Here is a 24,056-nt window from a genome sequence, read left to right on the forward strand (position 1 = left end):
TCAGAGCCTCTCTGCCCTCAAGGGAGCCCCTCCCAGTTTAATGTTGTCAGCAAACTTAGTATTCGCAAGACTCCTGCATCCAAGTCATTTCTCACAGTATATCACAGTACAAGCTGGCTTGTACAGTGCAATTAATTTGGATATAAATAAGAAACCAGCCAGTTCCATAAACTGGCCTCTGGGTTGACAGACAGGAACCTTAATCAATTACCTTCCACCCTGAGCTGCAGAACCTCACTTGTCTGGTAGCTGGGCAGTGTTAAAAGATCAGGCCAATGAGCTATCTAGACTGGGGCATTTCAAACCCCCTTTATAAAGAGGGGTTCAAACAATAAACTCTCTCTGTTGCCACATGGACATTAGGTGTGTGCGTCATCTCTTTCTCTGACCCTCCCCTCTTCATGATACAATTGTTCATGAAGATGTTGAAGAGAACTGAGACTAGGATGAGCCCTATAGAAGCCGTATTTTAGCCCTTGGCCTGCTTGATTTTCAGCTCAGGTAACTACTGGAGCTGCTTGCTAGAGCCCGCTTCAGTTCTGCTCAATGACACAACAGTCCTTGGATAATTCTAGGGCTTAAGCCAATGAACACATACAAATGGTGTGAACACACAAAACAGTACCTATATCTAAAGATACTGTGCATTGAAAAACTGGATCTGGAAGAAGAACAAGATATTAAATATCTACAGTTTTATATGCATGTTACACAAATTATTACTTCAACACTTCTACTTTTATTCAGTTATGCTTCAAAACTTCTATCTCAATAATCAGCCTAACCTTTCATGCCTAGGCCATCACTATTGATTCTAACACAGAAAGTGGTATTGAGGGCAGTCATTCTGTCTGTAAATGTCACATTTCCTTAACTTAAATATCAAAGAAGTTAAATAGACTTGTATCAGTCAGGCTCAGCATCCTTTTGGGAAAGCAGATTTGTAATTTTATCCAATAAATAATGAAACACATAATCTGGCTCAAAGTGGTGCATTTATGACTGGAGAAATAGAAAAAGATAAAATGTAAACAGGCTTGTACTTCAAACCAGTTACTGTAACTAGGTATTATTTCACAGATAGAACTTGTGAATAATCATTAAAAGTACAACAGTTAAAGATTGGGGAAAAAATCCCTGTGCAACCAGTGGAAGCTAGGAACCTTCCTTGAATCTAACTTCAAAGTATAAATGTTTATAATGTGTAAAAAATCAACAGTATCCCTTTACATTACTTCCAGGTGGTAATAAAGGGGCAACACCAATTCACCTGAAAATAAAACATGTTAGAATGTTTTTTGCCTGTGATAATATACTCTGATGGAAAAAGTATTTCTAAAGTATATATAATTTTTTAATATGGACAGAACCTTAAATTGTTATAAAATTCTAACTGAGTTGTTAAAGTATGAATAGCCCATCATGTAGCTGCGGTAAGAGCCCCAAAAATGCCAGCTAGCTCCCTGAGCCAGGAGAGAGGGAAAAAGCTTGAGCATCATGGGAGTTCTCTTCTGACCAACTGCCTGGGAAATCTTTTTCAACCTGTGTCTGGAAGGAAAATCAAATCAAACATGCAACTGCAAGCAGAAAACTACCACCTTTTTCGTGAAGTAGAGTTGACTCCTGCTCTGCTTCCTTCCTTCCCCATGTCCTCTGAGCAAAAAGCTTCCCTTTTTGAGCCACTTCAAGAGCAAAGTCTTTCTATGTAAATTATTTTAAACAATATAGCAATCCCATTAAATGGGTAACTTCTGCTTTTTATATAAACAGGAATATTTTATGCATTAGTGATTTGCAACTTACCTCTCAAACAAGAATGGCTGAAGAATATTGATGTATGCAATGTGAAATACAGCATAGTTACATATTTTAAGGGATATTTATGCTATAAATAATAAAATACTGCTGATATAGAAAAAACTTTAATAAAAAACTGCTTTATATATATATATATATATATATAAAATTTATACATATATGTATATACATATATATGTATACATATATGTAACCAGTATTAATAACTTCAACAATGCTGACTTTGAAAAAACAAACATTCTTTCCAAAGAATCAAGAAACAGACTTACCTTCTGGCTCTGTGATTTTAACGAAGACAGACTCCATGTGCCATTCAATCACTCCATGTGGAGAGTCACTGGGCAAAATGCTAAGTACAGCTCTTGCCCTTTCGGGATCTATGACAGCTCCTTTTGTGCTATCTTGAACATCCATAGTGGTAACACGGGTGAGTATGATTTCCACTGCCTCTGAAAGTTCTGCAATGCTGTCCGCGAGAATTGTCAGGGTGATTGTGGACAGGGCCTGACCTTCTGAAAATGTTACCTAAAGTTTTAGAGGGAAGAGGATAAAAAAGTAAAATTTCTTGTCTGTGTTAGTAAACCTAGTTTTATTCTGTAAACTTTATCAGTTAGAAAATGCATCTACATACACACAAACATATCTTAGATAATCATAGAATAAAAAGTTGGAAGGGACCACAAGCATTATCTGGCCCAATCTTTCTTGGCAGTACCACAGACTAACCAAGATGGTCCAGCATCCTGTCCAACTCAATCTTAAAAGTGTCAGTTTTGGGGAGTCCACAACTTTCCTGGGAGGGTTATTCCAATGAATGATTGTTCTCATGGTGAAAAATTTTCCTCTTATGTCCAATGAGAATCTCCGAAGGAGTAACTTGCATCCATTACCCCTTGTCTTTTCAATGTGACACCTTGTGAAAAGTATTCTCCTTTGTAGCCACCTTTTACATACTGACACACGGTCTGAATATAAGGTCTCCCCACAACCTTCTTCTCTCAAGGTTGACCAGTTCTCTCAGCCTTTCCTCATATGACAGTCTTCCCTGTCCTCTGATCACATTTGTGGCCAGTTCTGGACCCCTACCAGCCTGCCCATATCTATTTTCCATAATGGGGACCAAAACTGAACATGGAATTCCAGCTGTAGCCCAAAGAGTGCTCTGTAGAGTGGGCTAATGACTGCTTTATCTGTGCTGGGAGTGGCCTCGTTGATGCAACCCAGAAACATTCTGGTGGATTGCCTCAATATTCACGAATATTGAGCTTATTGACCAGTAGAATCCCCAGGTCCCTCTCCCTGGAACTAATCCTCAGTCAGGATAAATGCCAGTGGGTGCTGCACTCCTGGATTATGTTTTCCATAGTGCAACATTTTTTCCTGATGAATCTTCCAGCCTACCCAGGTCTTCCTGTTAGGTGGCTCTCCAAGAGTCCACTTCCTCACTTAGTTTGATATCGTCATCAAACTTCATCAGAGTACATCTGATCTCATCACCTATGTCACTTATGAAGATCTTAAACACTGTTGGGCCCAATATTGATCCCTGAGGGACCACACTTGTGACAGATCACCAGTTTGAAAAGGAGCTGGGGGCAGCAATAACATTAGTTTATTTAGAAGGCCACAGAAAGCTGTATCAAAAACCTTGGAGAAATCCAGGTAGACAATGGCTTTTTCTTTTCTTATTAAACAGCCTTTATCTCAAGATTTTTCTCCTTACTTTCTCGTCATCCTGCTGAGATGGGGAATAAGAGAGAAATAGTTGGGGATTTTTAGACAGCTAAGGTCAACACACCACATATATCCATATCAAAATAATGAACATATATGTCTCAAAAACATTGCTATGTGAAAAAATGGCAACTCAACTTTTTTTTTTTCCTTCTTCTTCAGATAAAATGATTGATACATTCTTTTTCTATATTCTTATTTTTAAATTCAAAGGGCCTGCAACTTGATTTGGTCTTTCTCAACAAGGAAGATGTGTCTAGAAACACTTAGCCTACACATAATGGTAGGACAAACAGAAATTTCCACTAAATATTATCCTTTATGACTCTTCTTGCATGCAAAGCTATGCAGTGTACTCATATGGTATGTAGCTGGAATGCTGAAGGAGTACTCTAACAATTTCAGTATGATTGTTTTGGCATCCTTGATTTCCACTCCGTTTATTTTTCTCTTCACTATTTTTTGGGCTTTATGTCTGCTACAGACAGCCAGAAGGTGGAGAACTTTGATTTACAGAAACTGGCTCCTGCCAGTCCTAAGGCACATAAAAATCTTTGACCATAGGACAGACCGGGTTTTAACATGGCTGGGATTCTAAAAGTCTCAGAAACATTGAAAAGTAGGACTTGTCATATTCTGCTGGACGACTTAAGTTCTCCATTGTATTGAAAAGGTCAGGACAAAGAGCAAACATTCCCAGATTCCCACCTAAGCAAACAGTTTGACATAGGAACTGAATCTCACAGCAGGAAGAAAGGAAGATGGGAATAGGATACTATAGATACACATCTCCTGTGCCTGGACAGCATTGCAATATCATGTTCCAGAAGTGTTAGGGCGATAACACCATATTATGTGCCAGCCAGCAGCACAAAACTTTTGAATCACAGGAAAGGACCAGGAAGCAGGGATTAACAAAAGTGGGGCAATCTAACATGTACTGTCCTTCTCACTCAGTACATCTTTTCCTATCGTCTGAGACAATATAGTCAGTGCCTCCCCAATAACAGTAATATTATTAAATACCATTCCTGAAGCTGGAAATACATCACTTGTGCTCCCATTAGCGATCCACTCTACTGTAACTCGTCCATATGTTCCTATTAAACGTTCAATATTCAGGGTGATCAAGTTGTCCTGTTCCATTTCTTCAATTTGCTTAAATAAAGAACTCTGGAAAACATATGGCAGCAGAACCAAAGCATTATTTTCTTAAAAAGAGAAGTTTCTTTAGGGAACAGGATATTCAAAGGGGGGCAGAGACATTGGGCTTCAATAAATTATTCTACTATTAAGCAGCTAAATGCAAGTCTATTGATTAAAATTTTATAACTTAATACTCAACAGGTCCAAATTTCATAAACAAGAATTTGAAATGTCAGACCTCTTCATCCTAAGGGAAAAAATTCAACGATTTTTGTTAGGTTTTTTTTCTTGCAGTATTTTATGACCAAATCATATGAAGCAAATAAACATGTAGACTTTCAAGACAGACATATTTTATCTGCTGTTACTTTACTAATATTCATCCTCCTCACACAAGTCCAGATACAATGTTTCATTTCAGTGATTATTCTTCTGTGTTTTACATCTTCATTATACATTTAGTACATATATCTGTACTGTATAATATTTAGTACAATATTTAATAGTTTAAGAATCAACAACTCCAAATAATATCTTCAGTCTGACATTTTCTCCAAAGTTTTTATTTTGTTCAGGCAGATGGGCTCATTCTGTGGTGTAACTATTTTAGAGGAAAAGAATCTTTACTTAATTCCTTTGATTAACCAATCAGTAGAGACTACAATGATATCATATATGCCATCTGATAACTAATTTTTTAGGTTGTTGCAAAATAAAGCTGATAAAATAATGGGTTATTCTAAATGTAAGGGGATTAGAAAAACCCCACAACAGGGACAGACTGGAACTAAGTTTCTATTGCCTGTCATCTATATAACCAAGCAACAATGCTAAACGGAAGTCAAAGCCCTTCTGTCTCAGGTTGCTACAAGACTTTAGAAAAAGAATCCTGTCACATGCAATTTTAGTATGTTTGTGTTCTGTTATTCAGAAATGGTATATACATATTTTAATGATTTACCTTAAAAGTTTTACCTGGGCAAATGCAATGACTCCATAGGCATTGTCATTGGGAGGAATAATTATGTTAACGAAACTGTGGACACCAATCTCTGCACCTCCTTTAGGGTTTTTCAGATGCACTTTAAAACATTCTTCCTCCTCTGGCATGATGTCATCCAGGATATTGACTGCTATCACAGCTTCCATGTCCCCAGGCTCAAATATCAATTCACCTGAACTAGCATACAAAAACCCACATCAAGTAATTACAAACTGAGGATATGATTAACAAATTTTGAAAGCACTACTGAAAATTTAAAGAGCATTTTTGATGCTGAAATTGTTGTTTATATTCCTGAGTAAGTCAATGAAGTTTAAAGGTTGTGGGATTAGTGTTGGGTTTGGTTTTTTTCTTAATTACAATAGAACATATAGTAACTGATATTTCTTGTTAATGTAATGCAATTTAATTAATCCTAAATAAAAGCTTCAATATCCAGTTTAACTACAAGTCCTTGTATTACATATTTTAAAGCAAATTGTGACAAGTTTGACTTCAGGTTATCCTAAGGCTACCTGTAAAAAATTCTCTTTAGTGTTAATAAACACATCCCACACAGGAGTCTATAATGGTCTTCACTGTAACAAAAAGACTACCACAGAAAAAGGAATGCAAGAGCTGGGAGAGAAACCAAAAAAATCTACCTAGGTATAAAATCTGATTGGTTGGAGATAGTTGTCAGCTCATAAATCTGGGAGCTGGACCCAATGGAAAGAGCAATCAAACTCTTGCTGGAGTTCAGAGACCTTGCAGTAGTGAAAGTGATATGATCTGCATATGGGGCTTCCAGCATCAGAGAGAACTGGTTCCCTTCTGAGTTCCAAGAGTAGAGTGCTGTTGTGTCCTTACCAGAGAGGAGGATGTGAACTACATTGAGCAAGGAAGAGAAAAAAAGAAATATTCAGTGATATATTTAAAATTTCTTGTAATATCAGAAATGCCCTTGGCAGCTCAATTTTTAAAGTATCTCTTAAAATCTGATAAATAATATGAAAATTGAATGCATATATTTCTCCAGTTCCAGTACTATAAACAATATCTTACCTAAACCTGAAGGAGGAATGAAAACATGGATGTTTCTTACAGCAGAGAGTGGAAGAGACTGAAAGTGTCTGAAGGTAGGCTGCCCTGTCTCCCAGATGTAAATTTCAGAATTTCCAGTTTCTACAAAGGAGAAAAATTACAAAAGCTACATTATATTGCTGCCTGTTAATTAAATCACACACTGGAGGCCATTCAAAGGCAGAGATTGGCAGCTTTAATTACAAAGTGAGACCAGTGATTGTATCTTCCTTTTTACTTGCATAACTCCATAGCATGATTTCCCATTAGATGATTTATTCCATGACATAATTTATGGATTTTTCTGCACACATTCACATATAAGAACACTGAAAAGCCCAGCAGACAACAGTCAAGTGCAAAGAAACCTATGGACGGCATTATACACTTTTAAAGAGTCACAGGGATGCAGACATAAAACAATGTCTAAAGTGTCATACTTGTAATAAAAATGTACTTTGCTGAACTTAACTCAGTAAACTTTGCTGACTTTGCTGAACTTGTCAATGCTCTTTGCATGTGACAAAGCTCAGAAGTTTAGAAAGGACGCAATTAGCAGCTAGATGAATAGAGTTATTAATTCCTATTGTTATTGGGAAAATATTAATTAATTTCATAAATATTTAAGAACATACAAAATGCTTTCATTTTCTGAAGGCCAAAACAGAGATTACTTCAGTAAGATGCTTTTCAGCAAATTGTCACCCCCAGTAATATTTTAATCTCTATCTAAACCCCTTTTATTCCAAACACCTTTGCTATCAAACAAGCCAGCATATACCTCACAAACTCAGTGTTTGTTTTCTGCAAATACCTTTTGCAACAATTAAATATATGTCAGATCCAGAAGTCCAGGCCTCCATATGTTTTATTTCTTTTGCTGGTAACTGACGAAGATTCCTAAACTCATTATTCAGCCATTGGTACAAGAGCACATTCTGGCTGGTATTTGACAACGCAACTAGTAAGTACATAATGCCTCCTCGGGGAAACAAGGCAATACTCAGAGCTTTGTAAAGTGGAAGTTGATGATGTGGCACAAATATATCTTTATTCCACTGGAAAACCTGGAAAACAGAATATGTATTTTATTATATATTTATAACAAGCACTAATTAAAAATAAATTAAGTATTTTGATGAAAAATTGGAAAGACTTATAATTTACTAAATTCCTCATTTCTATAGTGGATCCTACATTATGGTGGAAGCACACTGATAAGCAGCTATTAGTAACTACCTTACTGAATGTCTGTTCTTTAGATGAACAGGTTTATGGTCAGAAGCTATTTCTATTCCTACAGTTCTTTAACGTAATAGACTTCAAAACAGAAATGACAGTAGCAATATAACCAAACCAAGTCTAAATTACATGTTAATGTAAGGAGTGTTGTTACATTTAAACAAATCTAGAATTTTATATCTTATACATCTGTAATAGAAATGTAACTAATTTTTCAGGAATATATATTTACTTTTTTATCTATATTTCCTTCGCATTTCAAACTGAAAACTAATCAAACTACCTACATCAAAGCCATGAAGACAAGTGTGTTCTAACCTGGATGGGACTGTAACTGGTGGTATCACTCACAAAAACCAAATAGTCTTCCTCATCCACAGCAAAATGTTTGACAAGTGTGGTATCCAAAATAGAGAGGGTCTGTAGCTACAAGGAAAATATGGCAAAAATGGTATTTGGAAGTCAGTTCAAGTTTATACATATGCACACATATTTTTTAAAAACTGTAAACATATTAAACGTATATAAAATAATGTATAAAAACTGTCATAGATGTAATTTTATAGTTTTAAAAACATATATGATGCTATTTTACAAAATTAATATCAGTTACCATACATTTTTCAGAAAATTCTCTATGACTTCATTACTCCGCAATTTCTTTCTTCACTTCAAAGATCATTTTATCTCACCCTCAAAATATGACTACAAAAAACATTTGACAACAAGCTGTAATAACTGTCATGGTTTAGGAATGGTATTTCTCAATTTAGTGTTCCCACTGAAATACTCCAAACCATGCTGCCTCTTCCTTTCCCCCCTGCAGTGGGATGGAGAGGAGAATTGGAAGTACAAAAGATGAAGATCACGGTTTGAGATAAGGACAATTTACTGCAAACAGCAATGTTTGATGTTGTGATGAGAAAATTAGCAGTAAAAACAACAATAATATTAGCAGAAGGTACAAGAGAGGCAAAGATTCACATGTGAAAATGCTCACTACACACAACCTGTCAATACATGAACTCCACCTACACTACCACAAACCCCAGGAGGGTCCCTTTCCCCCATCCCCAGAAAATGACATGAGGTGATACAGAATAACCTCGGGGCTCCAGCCATACCCCCTCCTGGCTACTGCAATATTAACCCTGCCCTGGCCTAAACCAGGACAATAATTTACATCATTGACTCATGCAGATTTTTCAGTTGCCAAACTATCTGAGAACAGAGTTCTTTTTTCCAAAACATAGTGGAAGAGAAGGGCCTCACAACGTCCTTTCTAACACCAATATTTAATGAATTTGTAAGTAACAGAGATTTACCTTCAATAGTTTGCGCCCAGGCATGAATGCATACACACTGCTGTTGGATGCTCCCCAGCTGCTTCCTCCATGAGTAATCACAAGGTAGGGAGAGGCATGGATTTGGAAAGACACACAGCTTTTAGGATTCCACATACCGAAATTCTGAGAGAGGAACAGAAATTTAGAAGTGAAACGCCAAGGTTTTACTAAGCAGCATGGTTGGTGTCTGTAAGCAAGCATTTACCTCGATGGCAACAAAAACTCCTTTCCACTGGTAGACAGTAGAAAACACAGCTGGAGGTGAACGCAACAGCACACCATACAGGTTTTTTTCCAATGCAAAGAAACACCAGCCAGCTGCTGACTCTTCCACAAAGCTTTGCACGACAGACAGAACACTGATACTATCCCCTGCAATACAGTATAAGAGAAAAGTATTTATCTTTTTGGTCTTTTACAACACCATTTTCATTATTTACTTATGAAAACCAAATCTAGTATCAGAAATCACAGAATATTCTGAGTTGAAATGGACCAACAAAGATTATCGAGTCCAGCTCTTAAGTGAATGGCTCGTACAATGGTCAAACTCACAATCTTGACATTTTTGACCATGCCATAAATGCGTAATCTATATTCTAAGTTGTTTCTAAATAGCTGGTATAAGTGCATGTAAATGCATGGAAATGGTATAGCACTGAGGTTGTACTGAGAATTAAATAATTAATTAATTTCTTATATATTACTATTACATATGGAAGATGCATAGACAATTTGAGTGTGATTCAGAGTGACTCAGTTTGGAGTTTAGGTAGTAGTAGAGAAAATTATCTAGATAAGAAGGAATGAAATAGTGGCAAAAAAACTAAAAATGTGTTTATCCTCATTCTCTCTCTCATCACAAGTAGTAGTCATGGCAATAAGATTTTTCAACTGCCTAGTCATTCAACACTTACAGAAAATAGTGTCTTTTATATTATTTAGAAAAATCCAGAATTACAAGTAGAAAAGAACAGATTTATAAACCAAATGCCTTGTGAAAATATATAAGCAACAGGAAGACCAATACAGATTGTTGAAAATATGGCAGCACTGACTGATGACAAGCTGACTCTTATGCAGCCAAGATATCTAACGAATTTGGATATCATAGGAATATTATAAGTGAATTTTCACTCCTAAGTTATATCTCCTGTATGTTTGGTTACTCTGTAGCTACTTTCACTCTGAAAATAGCAACGGATGCTCTTGACAAAGTGAACGTACTGATGCCAAACGCAGTATCCGACAATGTCTCCCACTCAACACTCACAGACACGTTGAGCCCATTACTCCGTGAAACTTTCAAATAAACTGTAGTGTTTGCTTCTTCAACGGTGAAGATATTTGTCCTAAATTTGAGAATGGTGAAAATAAATTTTAAGAAGCATTATTTTTATAGTATAAAAATAGGAATTTTACACTTTCAGCACAGAACATGCAATTAAAATAAAACACTGGGTTTGCTCTGTGAAGGACAAATGCTAATTAAGGTTGTCCAATGTTTCTGCACACAAGACTTTGACAAAATCATGGGAAATTCAGCAAAATCTAAACCAGCCTGAAATCTAACACACAACTATATGGGTAAAGCTGAATGATTTCTGAAAACATCATTCCATATCAGAGGCTAATATAATCATAGAATGGTTTGGGTTGAAAAGAACCTTAAAGATCATCTTGTTCCAGCCCTCCTGCCATAAGCAGGGACATCCTCCACTAGACGAAGTTGCTCAGAGCTCCATTGAACCTGACCTTGAACACCTACATGCCTGTGGATGTGGCATCCACAGCTTCTCTTACCAGTGCCTCACCACCCTCACGATAAAGAATTTCTTCCTGATATTTAATCTGAACCTACCATCTCTCAGTTTTAAACCATTCCCTCTTGTCACTACATGCCCTTGCCAAAAGTCCCTCTCCAACTTTCAGATAGGCTTCCTTTAGGTACTGGAATGTTGCAATTAGTTCAGCCTGAAGCCTTCTCCTTTCCAGGCTGAACAATCCCAATTCTCTCAGCATTTCCTCACAGCAGAGGTGCTCCATCCCTCTGACAAACTGAGTGGCCTCCTCTGGTCTTGCTCCAACAGTTCCATGTCCTTCCTGTGCTGAGGACCCCAGAGCTGGAGGCAGCTCTGCAGGTGGGGTCTCACCAAAGCAGGGCAGAGGGTCTGAACCCCCTCCCTCCAAAGCTGCCCACGGGGCTTTGGATGGAGCCCAGGATGCATTTGGCTTTCTGGGCTGCAAGTGCCCATGGCTGGCTCATGTCCAGCCCCTCACCAGCATCCCCATGTCCTTTGGGGCAGGGCAGCTCTCGATCTGTTCCTCCCCCAGCCTGCACTGGGGATTGCTCTGACTCAGGTGCAGCACTTTGCACTTGGTCTTGTTAAACCTCACGAGATTCCCAAGGGCCACTTCTTGAGCTTGTCCAAGTAAGATTGGCTGATTTGGCTCTGAAAAAACAGCCCTGAGTGAACGTGTATCTTGCACGAGCTTAAATAAATAGGTAAATTAGAAAATTTCTGATTCCTGGGACACTGGTTTATGGTTGGAATTTGTAATATTGATTACTATTAGTGAAATGTTTGGGGACTAATGAAGTACTGTTTCAAGAAAAAATGCACAGAGAAATAAACCTTTCTAATGGTGAATAGTGCATTTCAAGTGTTTTCTGCTCCTCTGTATAGCAGTAATGGTATTTGACGAATAGTGTAATTTTTAAAATCATATATTTGACAATTGGATTCCTAAATTTTTTTTTAAAGGGAAATCATCTCTATGAATATGAAAAAACTCCCTTTTAATTGAATCAGGGTTCAGTACCTATTTGCAAGTGGGTAGATGCTGAAAAGCCCCAGTGGAGCCTGGTTCTGTAATATCGTAATCATTGTTTGCACTCTGGTGCCTAGTCTGGCTCCTCCAGTTGGATTGAACAGGGTGACAATAAAGTGCTCATCCAATTCTGGTTCTTCATCCAGGATTGCAGAAATACGCAGTGTCTGACAAGAAACAAGCATAGAAAGCTACTGAGACTTGATAGCTAACAATGACAATGTTATTCAAGCCATGCTGCTGTTTCTGTTCTTTCTCTGTACATCTCTGGACAGCAGGGCAGCACAACAGCAGCTCTTGAACTGGAGAAAGCAGGAGTAAGGCATGGATAGTTCAGGCGGGGGTTCTAAAGTAATCCCTCTGGTGACCTCCATTAGTGCAACACTAACACGAGGACACCCACATTCTTTTTATTCTTCCCTTCCCCTCTTTACTCTTATCATAAGATTCTCTGAAATGTAACAGGTTTTGATCCTTTTTTCATACTTTTGTTTTGTACTTATTCCACACATTCCTTGGTAACATAGTCCCCATACAGCTATCTGATCACAGCTCAGTCAAGTTGGGTTTACTTTACTTTAGTTGTCAACTGAACTATCTCATGGGCAACAGAGTAGTTACACTTCTGGTACTGGGAACAAAGAAGGAAAAAATGGCCATGGAGAAATATTTGAAATACTCTCTTCTTGATGTTTTATTCTTTCTACTACACCATGGTGGATAAGAATAGGATTGTCTCAAGGTGGTCTCAAATCAGCAGAGAACTGTCTAGAAAGAAATAGGTGTTATCGCTGTCATCCTCCCAATTACCCGAAGAGGTGAAAGTTACAGTAGTACATGTAGTTTTGCCTTAGAAAAATTATTTAGTAATGACAGATTTGAAATTAAAATAGAGCTTACAATATTTAAAATCTCTGTTTACTTCTTCAATAAACCATATTTAAAGACTGCATTGAGAAATATTTTACCTCCTACTTCTCAGAGATCTCCTAAACTGGCCATCACTGAGGTGTCAAATGCATTTTAGGTTCAGAAACTGAAAACCTGTGTTTCCAGAAAGGTTTGTTTCAGATCCTAATCCCCTAATAATATACTAATCTGTTATTACACACTTAAGATAGCTCATTTGCTAGCTGAAATTCTTTTGGGGACAGTACAGAAGCAGTGGGATTAATACTGTCAGAAAAATTATTTTCAATTTCTAAAACTCTGAAAACTATTCACCTTTTCCCTTTGCTGCAGCATACTCTCTTCAGTTCAGGCCACATAAAGGAATAGGATTTTTAATTCTGCCATAATTAAAGTTATGACTGCATGTCAAAGTTTATCTTTCAGCTACATGCTTAACACATACAAATAAATGGTCCTATACACATATCATACTATATACCCCTTATATTGTTTTCAGTTTATCTGAACTATTATGAAGAGAGAAATATCTACAGAAAAGCATATTCAATTTTTCTGCACTCCCACAGCTCAGTTTATTCTGAGAATTAAGGAAAACATAAGAAAAAAAAAGTTAATACACGAAAAAACAAAAACATTGCTGAAATGTTTCAAATAATTTTTAAAAAAGCCTTCTTCACTTCTTGTGTTATAACTACCATATTACCTTAAATCTGACTCCCTCTTCCAGCACAATGTATCCTTGAGAAGGGGCCAAATCCACTGATGGATCTGAAGAATTAATTTCACTTACAAGATACTCAACAGACACTGTTCCAAATATCCCCTGAGGAGGTTCTCTAATAATATTTAATACTGCAACACTTTCCATCAGATGAAGAGCCGTTTGCTCTCTTAGGAAGAAGTGATCACTGTTATTGAATGACAAAATTCCATGTCCATCATCATTGGCAAATATAGTAATTGTGGCTTTTGAAAAATAAATAATAGAAATATGCTTCAATTAAAATAGTAAGATATAATTGCACACATACACAAATAAATAAATATATACACAAATCCATTATTTCTTTAATATAATTATATTATTGCTTTTATGTCCCTGACTACTTAACAGAATATGTAAGTATTTTGCTTTATTTAGGAAAATTTCTAGAAAGAAAGAATCTAGACTCTCTTATTAAATCACCCAGCTTTTGCATTTTCTGATTCCTTATTTTACATATCATTTTGTTAATTTTACATTTTTCACAGAGATGTTTAAGAAACTTCCAAATGAGATTATTAATTTACCATAGGAGAACACCGGTGTTTTCTAAAACATGATTATTCAGAAGAATGAAATTAAAGTGACTGAGATACAATTCTGAAGAATGAGAACATCAAAACTAAGTTTTACCTGTTGTGTTCTCCCCTAATTCCAGGCCAAATGATGGATTTGCTAGAATTAACTGGAACTTCTCAACACCTTCAGGAATATCATCATCACAAATCGCAACAACAACAGATTTATTCCTTTCTCCATCAGCAAAAAAAAGAGTCTAGCATTGAAACACAGAAAGCATTGAATATTCAATAGCTGATAATGCACACAGAAACTTTAACATAGATTAAGCAGAATTGCCTTAAATAAGGAGGAAAGAAGAGGCAAGAAGAATAATTTCTATGTCCCTTATAAATTGACTGAAAAAGAAGCAAAACAGTAAAATAGTTTAGTACATTGTAGAGTGAGGACAAATAAGAGCAATTCACTTTGAAAGTTCTTTTACAAAAAATATTAAACCTTACATGAAATCTTATATTCTCTTGTCTAAGCAAAGCTGTATTTGAAATAGATGTTTCAAAGTTTAAAATGCGTCTTATATTTAAGAATGCTTTAGTATTAAATAAGGAAGAAAGAGTAAAATAAAATTACTAAATCTATCTCTATTCAGATGATCAGAGCAACTGAAAAAGTTGAGAAATCTAGCTGTACTAGTGACCATTCTGCAGAATAAATAAGATGATGTTCTTTTGAGACAGTTGAAGAAATGAAAACTATTAGATTTAAAATTTGCTTCTTACCCTTGAGACCACATTAAAATCCAAACCCAGCTGTGCCTCCAAATTTTGGGCATAAAAAAACACAGACACATTTCCATATGATCCTTTGTTTCGGTATACCATTATTGTCAGATTCCCATGAGTTTCATTAACTTCTAAACTAAAACAAAAACCAAGACAAATTCTCAGTGCTCACTGAGCATGTTTTTTTAATAAGATGGTAGATAATTGTTATATTTTCACTTTAAATCATCCCCTCTAACTTTTAAGAAAAAGTCACTATTACAGTAAAGCATCATTACCACTTGTCTAATGCAACCATTATACCTTTTCTTTTTCTTATCAAAATGGAATTGAACTAGATTAAGCCTGTCTATGAGCATGGATCCCTTTTTCCTAGCTCCTGGAAATCAGAGAAAAAGATCTAGGAGATGTCCATGTGCATGCTTACACAGATGCAGAGGCTGGGACACTGGATGGAGGCTTGAGGGAGTGATGGAAGTCCACAATACTGAAGGACAATAGTGACAATAAATACATGGTAGCATGAGATTTCTGCATAAACATCCTGCAAATGCTGGTTTCTAGTCTGGGAATTATCTTTCCAGTTCCACTGAACTGAATAATATGTAATACATCTCAAAGATCTGTTTCTATTATTCATAGGAGTTTTACTGTTAACTGAAAATGGAAATAGTTGGACAACACTAATCATTAACTCCCATAGGGAGTTCTTCAAGCTGACAAGACTTACTTGGTACTTTCCCATTCAACTACTCCGCTTACTCCATCATTAGTGTCAATAATAATTTGAGAAGCTAAACCTTCCACATCTAAAAGAGAAAACAGAAAGACAAGTATGTAAGAACAATAGAGTTCATTTTTATTATTTTGAAGAATAACAGAAGCATTTCTTTATGTCTTTACTAATTTTGTAGAAGAAAAACATAATTTTCCATTTCCAAAATGTGGAGGAGAAAATGAAGTGAACAGGCTACTTGGAAAGGCTTGAAGAAAATCTAATTCTTACTAGCTTTCTATTAGAACTGCAACATAGGGCCTTGAATTACCACCATTACATTTAATGTATTTAAAAAAGAAAAAAGAAAAGAAAAAAACTGAAGAAAACTCATGGCACAGAAAATGTAGAAAATGACAAAAGCAAGATTCATCAAGTCTTAATTCACTGTTTTTTGTTTTTTGTTATTTAATGTTTTGCAGACAGTGCCATTCTGAATAATGGAGGGAAAATGAGGAAAAAGAATAATGAAAGATGCAGTATATCATCTTATATTAATGTTTCAGTGCTGATTATAAATCTTAATGGCACACACCACAGATTCTGCTATAAAGAAGGAATTATTAATTTCCTTTTAGTTCGTTTATGTATTGCAAGATTCTATTACCACATAAAAACATATTATATTCACAATAACTTTGCAAGATCATTGCATGTATTGCCCTGTGAAAATACTGAATAATAGATTAATGCCAGCAATTTCCACTAATTGCACAGCCCAGAACTTGGCAGTCAGAACTTGATTCTTCTGTGAAAATAATGCCTGGTTTTGTTTAAACAGCATCACATGAATACTTCAATTTACATCAGTTTAATTTTAATAATAATTGAAAAGAAATGAAGACTGACAATTTCTACAAAATAAATTGACTCCACTAAATCTGTAGTAAATATACTATTTTTAGATCCATCACAGATATTTCTATTAAATGAGATAAAACTTAATAAAAGTAAAAGACCACTGCCTTGAATCCAAAACTGACACTATGAGATAGTGATGAACATGAACAGCAGCTGCAACACCTCTACACAGACAGCAGAAAGGTTTAAAAATCCATAGGGATTACAGTGCATATAGACCCTTCAGATTTCTAACTGGCGTTTTTCCTCATCATGTCACATAGTCTGACCAACTGACTCAAAATCTTTCAACATCAGACCTCTTATTTCATATCTGGCATCTTTCCTCTCTCCTGATGACCTCCTGCCATTTTACCCTATCTTAATTCTTTATTCCATCCATTAAGTTTATTAATTTTTCTTTCATCATTCTCATGTATCAAACATTTTCCCTTTTCTTAATTCCTTGCACTTTTGTATTAGAGTTGGGCCTTTTCTTCCACCTGTTCTAGATGATGGGATGAAGCAAGAGCAGCATGAAGAAAACAGAACTGTCCTTTATGTTTCCTGCTTCTGCTCCATATCCATGAAGTCTCAGATCAGAAATAAAGGTCACTTAAGTTCTATGTGTTTAACTGCATGTCATAGACATCCCAGACCTACACCACATATTAAATGCACATGGCTAAGACAGGGACAGCATTTATGATATATTCCAGATGGATACAATTAACTGCACATCAGTATCACGTGCAGGACTCCCATCAGTTTTCATATTAGACACCTAGAATTATATTAAAGATTTTCTATGGGGCACGGGATTGCTAAATCCTAAACAAATGCACTGCACCAACATGGATTTGAATTCTCAATCATAACTAAGAAATACACAAAAAGGGAAAACATGATTAGAAAACAGTCTGGTAACAGAATTAATTGTGACATTTTATAATGAGAACAAAATTTTACCTCACGGATTAAAACTATTATCTGATCATTCTAAGTACATCAGAGTCAAATGGTCATACTCAGACCGCTAACCACTTATGGCAGAACTTAAGATTATACCGCAATCAGAACAATTTAAATCAGGAAATCCTTTATACTTTAATGTTACTCTTTCTATGATTTAAATGTTAGACTCAACTAATCACAGCTCAGTGTCTATACAGCAGCAATCAGTCTTGCAAGTTACCTTTCAGTCTGTAACGAATTAATTCTGTCATTTCAATATGCATGCAAAGAAAGGGAAAAAGAGTTATAGAAGATGTTAGAAATAATCAGCATAATTAGTCACAGGATAACCCAATTGTCTTAAAAGCCAATGGCAGCTGTGCTACTGAGTTCGGCAGCAGAATGAGGAACTCAATAAGTAAGCAATTAATTAAGTTCTGTGGAAGAGTAGGAACACAGTAGATCATGACTCCTAAAAGTAAATCTGATAAAAAGTAATAAAAAGATACTTTTGAAAGAGTGAGCAAAGGAACTACTTGAATGAATTCTTTGTACATATTTATTTCTGTCATTTACTTGAAAATTAAAATCACATTAACACATTGCCAACACAACTTTTGAGATAACTGTGTTCTTCAACTGGTAATTACTAAATAACTCCTCTGTGAAAATTGTCTTGTAATTTTTACAGGGCTTTAATAAGTACGAAGCCAATGTAAAAATTACTATATTTGATATTCTACGTTTTTTGCAGAATACCCTGTCTCATTTTGGCTTATTGGGAAAGTGGCAAGCACAATGATGATATGCCAGAGTAATATGTTGTGCATTCAATTGATATAGAAATAAAATTAATCGTAATTTCTTGTAAGTTGTTTTACCCAGCCTAGGTGGGGAAGAAGTAGAATGGTTCATGATAAGTTCCACTGAAGTTAAATTAACCAAGAAGAATTCTTGCACTTCTGGTACATCATCCTACAAAACACAAATCCAGTATATTCTCTTTTCATTTTCTTTAAGAAACAATCATAGAAATTGTCAAAAAGCAACACACTAGAAGTCTCTAACCTTATAGCAATATTAGAATTAATTTATGTTTCCATTTTCTTAGAACATTTTTACATAAAATGTTAGTTACGAAGCAAAACATTACATTTAATGGAAAAGACTGCAGTGACACTGAACTAGATGTGAATAGATTTCTGCTCAGTTCTGAAGGCACAAATAGCAACAACTGATAAAGTAAGAGCCTGCAGCAAGCAATGAATGACACTGATCTGAATACCACAAAATAAAGACCCAATGAGAGAGTCAAATTTCATATAAGTAGCGCTGTCTTCTGTTATTATTTGTCCTTCTGTGATTTCATCATTAAAAACCAAAGCAGTCTTTCTAAACTACCATAAAATTGATAGCTTCAAATAATACAACATGCAAGATTCAGGTTCCACAATATTCCTTTTCAATTGTCATATCAATAAGTATAGAGTGAAAGGATATAGCATTTACCTCTAGAATAGTAACATTTATGGCAGCTGATGTTTCTCCTTCTTTCAAAATCACTGAGTCAGAAACAGCTACATAATCAGCTCCTGGTTCAGCCAAGGCCCCCTGTGTCTGATTACTTAAAGAGACCAGTCCTGGAACTGTGGCATATGTAACATTGATAGCACCTGTTTAAAATGTGACAAACGTTTTTCATTTTTTTTTCATTTTTTTTTTACTTTTTTTAAATTTTTATGAAATGTTCACTAGAATAGACAAAGATAAGAGACCAAATGCACATTGAAAAAATGGAAAGCCTAACTACAAACCAGAGGATTAAGACACTAATAATTTGCCCAAGATCACCGAACTCAGAAAGCATTAGAACCCAATGTATTCATATATTTGAGGTGCTGTGAACTGCAAATATTATATTACATACCTGGGACATCTAATATATTATTAATACCAGGTTTGGTGTCAAGAGAAGTAGAGTGTTTCAGGAATGACTGATGTCTAAGAAAGGCTCTAAGGAGAGTTCTAAATTTAATTTCCTTCCCAGACAGACTGACATAGATGTTTATAGAAAATAAAAATTTCAGGACACACTGATATATTTTACTAGAGGGAAAGCTAGACTTTTTTTTTTTATTGCAAAGCCAATCTCACAAATCTGCCATAGTAAGTCAAAATGCAAATTTAAAGAGAGTGATCCTGGAGATAATATGACAAATGAAATTCGAAGTTATTCTGTATGAAATAAAATATAAGGTATAAAAAAATCTTCATTTTAATAAATATGGATGGAATTCAATTGAGACATTTTACATTTACAATAGAAACTTAGAATACATTAATATTTTCCTAAGTAGTGTTTGAAAGGTAATTTACATACTGATTGACATTAAAAAAGAAATGGGAAAACAAAGAAATGACATTTAAATTCCTCTACAAATCTGTAGTGTGCCCAGATCTTGAATGTTTGTTTCAACTGATCACTTCACCTCAAAACAGAGAAAAAAAAAATAAGAGAGATTTTAACAGAGGTCTAAATATAGCCTAAAAATGTTAATAGAAAATGATTATGCATGTTATCTCTCAATGGAAAGTCAAAACACTCAGGAAAAAAACACAAAAAAAATATTTTGGCACACAGTGCATTAGTTAGTACTATTTAATTTGATTTTAAAATGAAAATTGAATTAAAAAGAAATACAGAATTCTTAGGAGAGGTATAAACTGAATTCAGAGGCATCAATGCAACTTTTTCCATGGGATATTCCTAAAATGTCAGATTCTGGAAGTTTATAGAGGGGATGTTGTGGGAATGATAATTCCATACAAGTTCCTTCTCCCTTTTTTTTTTTTTTAATTTCTTCTGGACAGACAATTCAAGACAGATTTGCTGGACATAAAAGTACAACCCTAACAGCCAACTAGCTATGTCACAGCTCCCAGATCCCTTGCTGGGAATTAAAGGCTATGGCTTCAGGTTTAGCTAAAACTTAGTTTTCAAGGCAGTAAAGAGCCTAGAAGTTCTGAAAACATCAATTGTATCCAAAATTTTCCAGAATTTCTAGCCTCTCTGTCATGGCTTTCATTTGTGTAATGATTTTGAATACAAAATTTAATTTCTCTTGGAGATGCTATACAAACCTAGAGATCCAAATTCTCTGTTAATAAAAAGTTGAACTGTTTTGTTTTCCTCTGGAAGTAAAACTACCCGGGATGGAGAAGCAAAATTCAGTACTCCATGTGGTTCATCACTAGCTTCTACCGTCAGAACGGCTTCATAGCCTTGACTATCCAAAACAGCAGCACCAGAAGGCGAAACACCTGCAAAAAGAATCAATGGACTATAGTTAATTGTGTTAGGTAAATCAAGTTTTGTCTTACGTTACTGCTTTTTCTACGTATAAATGACAGTCAGTAACAGTGCAAATGAAATCAAACCAAACACATTATATGCTCACTGAATTTTCCAGATTGTGTGGAATGTATACGTAATTGCATTCTTTAACAAGCACAGGAACATTCAATCACAACAAAAACTGTATGCACACAAGTATAGAGTTCAAGACTATATTAAGAAATGAGAAAATCTGAAGTGACAGTGCTAAATATGGACTTCCCTAAACTACTTCTGTTGTAAAAGGAAAGAAAAAGTTTTCTTAGGAATTCATTATAATTCCCAAATTCCATTATAATTCTTTTATTGAATTAAAATTATATTCAATTTCTCAATCATTCTATTAAGAAATTACTACAAGTGTTGCCTTGATGAATAACTGTATGAATTTATACTTATCCTGAAGGATTACAAGAGTAAACAAAATATTATGGCAAGTTGGCAAGGTACCATTCAGCAACACCACCCATGTCAAGTTAGTCTGGTGTTTAGACACTAATTCCAGTTTAACAGAGAATATTCAAGAAGGGATGTAGTTTCATGCTTCTTTTCTCATTATCATTTCAATGAAAGAGTAAATTATTCTGACGTCATCTAATTCAGAGACAAATCAGAGAGACAGCTTGAAGATTGTTTAAAAAGATAATATCCATTTATTTTATGATGCCTGTATCATATGTATACATAAATACACAGAAGCATCAAGCCTGTTTCAATAAAATGTGAACAAATTTTGCATAGTTTGCAACATTTTCAATATTCATAGTCCTACACTTCCAAAATGGTTTAATACACGCAAAGCCACTACACTACTAAATAGCAATTTTAGATATAGCAGATAGAGCCATCTGTAGTTCTGCATCACCTTCTGTTTTGATGTTGCATAGGATGATCCGGTATTCTTCTTTTTCTTCCGGAATACGGTCATCCAGCAAGTGGACATATAATGTTGTATTCAATATTCCCTATAAATGTTATTGATAAATTGATTAGTCATTAGTGTACAGAGCACAAGTAATACCACTCTATCATATGTATTTTGAGCAATACTTTTAAGAAATGTCAAGTTAAATACTGAAAACTATAAACTCCCTGCTATTTAATCATATCAAGATAAGGAAGATTGCTTTAAAAGCATACTTGTTTTGTCAGCTCACTTCAAATTACAATATTCTCTTGTAACCATTTGATTTTCTTATGGACTCACCTCAGGAAAAACGAGAATTCCAGAATAGTATTCAAAATTTTGTTCTACATTATGTCCAACTATCTTCCACTCAACAGTAACATTTCCCAGTCCTGGGGCAGTTCTTACAACATGGAACTGCAGTTGTTCTCCTAGGAAGAAAGGACAAAATGCAATATTTTGGGGTTTCTTCTTCTACAATTCAACTACTAAAATGAAAACAAAAAATATTAATCACAGTTTAAATATTTTTTTATGTAAAACCCTAATATTTTTAATAGTGAGCTTCCCAGTAGTTATGTACCACTTTTTTTTTCTTTTTTTTCTTTGTTTTCTTTTTTTTTTTAATATTGAAACAAAACCCTCACAAATCTGAACTCTTTCTCATGGGTTTTTATGAATTTAGTTCATTCCCAGAAAGAACTATCAAAATATAGAGGAACCTGGTATATATGCATAACTGCTATCAAAAAGTGCACAAAGCAAAGAGCAGTATCTGTTTGTGAACTACACACAGCTTTTACACAGTTTTCTAGGCAGCTAACTGGCAAGGAATAAACATATTCCTAATATCTGCAGTGTCTTGTGACTACAAATAGTGCATGTAGAAAAATGCTTGCAGTTACCTGCAAGGTCCATTTATGTGAGTTTTGAATTTACAAATGTCAGCAGTTTCTGGATGTTAGAAAGCATCCAGGAAAAAAAGCCAATTCATAAGATTAGAAGGACAGTACTTAGAAGCAAAACAGTAATGTTTGATATTTTAAAATTAATTTTTAATAATTTATTATAATTTCAGAGATAGTAAGTATCAAATGAAAACATGCATCTGTAAGAAGTGATTATGGTATTTTTCCACATTTATAATATTTAACCAAATGGTCACTTAAAGAGTGAACTCTTCAAAAAGTTTTGAAAAATTAAGAAAATTTATACTATTATAAAGAATGAAATATCTGTAAGAAGTTATACAAAACAAATATTTGGCATAAAATAAAATCTTTTAAATATGTGCATGTAAAATTACATATCATATTAATATGAAATTGATCAGCAGGTAACATTAGTAAAATTATGCAATATATTCCCATTAGAGGAGAGATATTTATTTATAATATATAAGTGTATTGCAACAGAATACACATAATTGTATGTCAACAGCATTTTCCTAGTTCACAGAATGGAAGTTTGCCAGTATCTAAGTGTGTAATTCGTTTTCAAGGACATGAAATACACAGAAATTTATAATATTGAGGTGTTTGGAAATAATCATGAAAGCTTAGGTCCATCATCAATTAACTGAAAATTACTTTCTTAGTATTGCTATAAATTGATCTGAGTATTTTTTCCTGTTGGAAAACTGAGAATAATTCCATCTTTTAGTTTGTATTATGTACACACTTAAAAGCTACCCTACTGAGAAACACTGAGATACATCTCTGAAAAGGAAAGAGAAGATGTGGTGTTAGATTATGTTCTTAGTCCATGGCATACATAATTGAGCAGTACAGCTATTCTCACTGACCGTGTTACTGAAAGAACACCAAATTATTATACTGCAGGAAAGTATTCTATATCTAAAACAGGCAGAAAAAAAATGATCACTTTCTGGACATGTTTGGTAAGGAAATATTTGAGAGATGCCAATATATTGGCTATGAGCGAGACAGATGTAAACAACAAACTTCAAAAGACCTTAATAAACTGAAAAATAAAATTGCAAAGTAGAAAAAAAAATTATACACCAA

General features: G+C 34.9%; 1 protein-coding gene across 1 annotated transcript in view; it reads right to left on the minus strand.

Moving 5' to 3' along the window:
* ADGRV1 (adhesion G protein-coupled receptor V1) overlaps positions 1 to 24,056 on the minus strand; it is a gene marked incomplete at its 3' end in the record, with an annotated part of 121,696 nt that overhangs the window by 42,433 nt on the left and 55,207 nt on the right. The window contains exons 35-55 of the mRNA XM_041398295.1: positions 22,330 to 22,460; positions 21,988 to 22,087; positions 20,870 to 21,049; positions 19,238 to 19,401; positions 18,610 to 18,703; positions 17,970 to 17,999; positions 15,890 to 15,968; positions 15,157 to 15,295; positions 14,492 to 14,633; positions 13,799 to 14,061; positions 12,175 to 12,350; positions 10,579 to 10,703; positions 9,557 to 9,723; positions 9,331 to 9,474; positions 8,324 to 8,431; positions 7,578 to 7,830; positions 6,746 to 6,865; positions 6,346 to 6,568; positions 5,674 to 5,878; positions 4,579 to 4,725; positions 2,088 to 2,343 (exon numbers count right to left, since the gene is read on the minus strand). Of these exons, the coding sequence (XP_041254229.1) occupies positions 2,088 to 2,343; positions 4,579 to 4,725; positions 5,674 to 5,878; positions 6,346 to 6,568; positions 6,746 to 6,865; positions 7,578 to 7,830; positions 8,324 to 8,431; positions 9,331 to 9,474; positions 9,557 to 9,723; positions 10,579 to 10,703; positions 12,175 to 12,350; positions 13,799 to 14,061; positions 14,492 to 14,633; positions 15,157 to 15,295; positions 15,890 to 15,968; positions 17,970 to 17,999; positions 18,610 to 18,703; positions 19,238 to 19,401; positions 20,870 to 21,049; positions 21,988 to 22,087; positions 22,330 to 22,460 (3,246 nt within the window). The remainder of the gene's footprint in view (positions 1 to 2,087; positions 2,344 to 4,578; positions 4,726 to 5,673; positions 5,879 to 6,345; positions 6,569 to 6,745; positions 6,866 to 7,577; positions 7,831 to 8,323; positions 8,432 to 9,330; positions 9,475 to 9,556; positions 9,724 to 10,578; positions 10,704 to 12,174; positions 12,351 to 13,798; positions 14,062 to 14,491; positions 14,634 to 15,156; positions 15,296 to 15,889; positions 15,969 to 17,969; positions 18,000 to 18,609; positions 18,704 to 19,237; positions 19,402 to 20,869; positions 21,050 to 21,987; positions 22,088 to 22,329; positions 22,461 to 24,056) is intronic.

The sequence above is a fragment of the Onychostruthus taczanowskii genome, unplaced genomic scaffold (assembly GCF_017590055.1).
Source record: "Onychostruthus taczanowskii isolate IOZ18803 unplaced genomic scaffold, ASM1759005v1 scaffold143, whole genome shotgun sequence".
In the NCBI taxonomy this organism is placed as follows: domain Eukaryota; kingdom Metazoa; phylum Chordata; class Aves; order Passeriformes; family Passeridae; genus Onychostruthus; species Onychostruthus taczanowskii.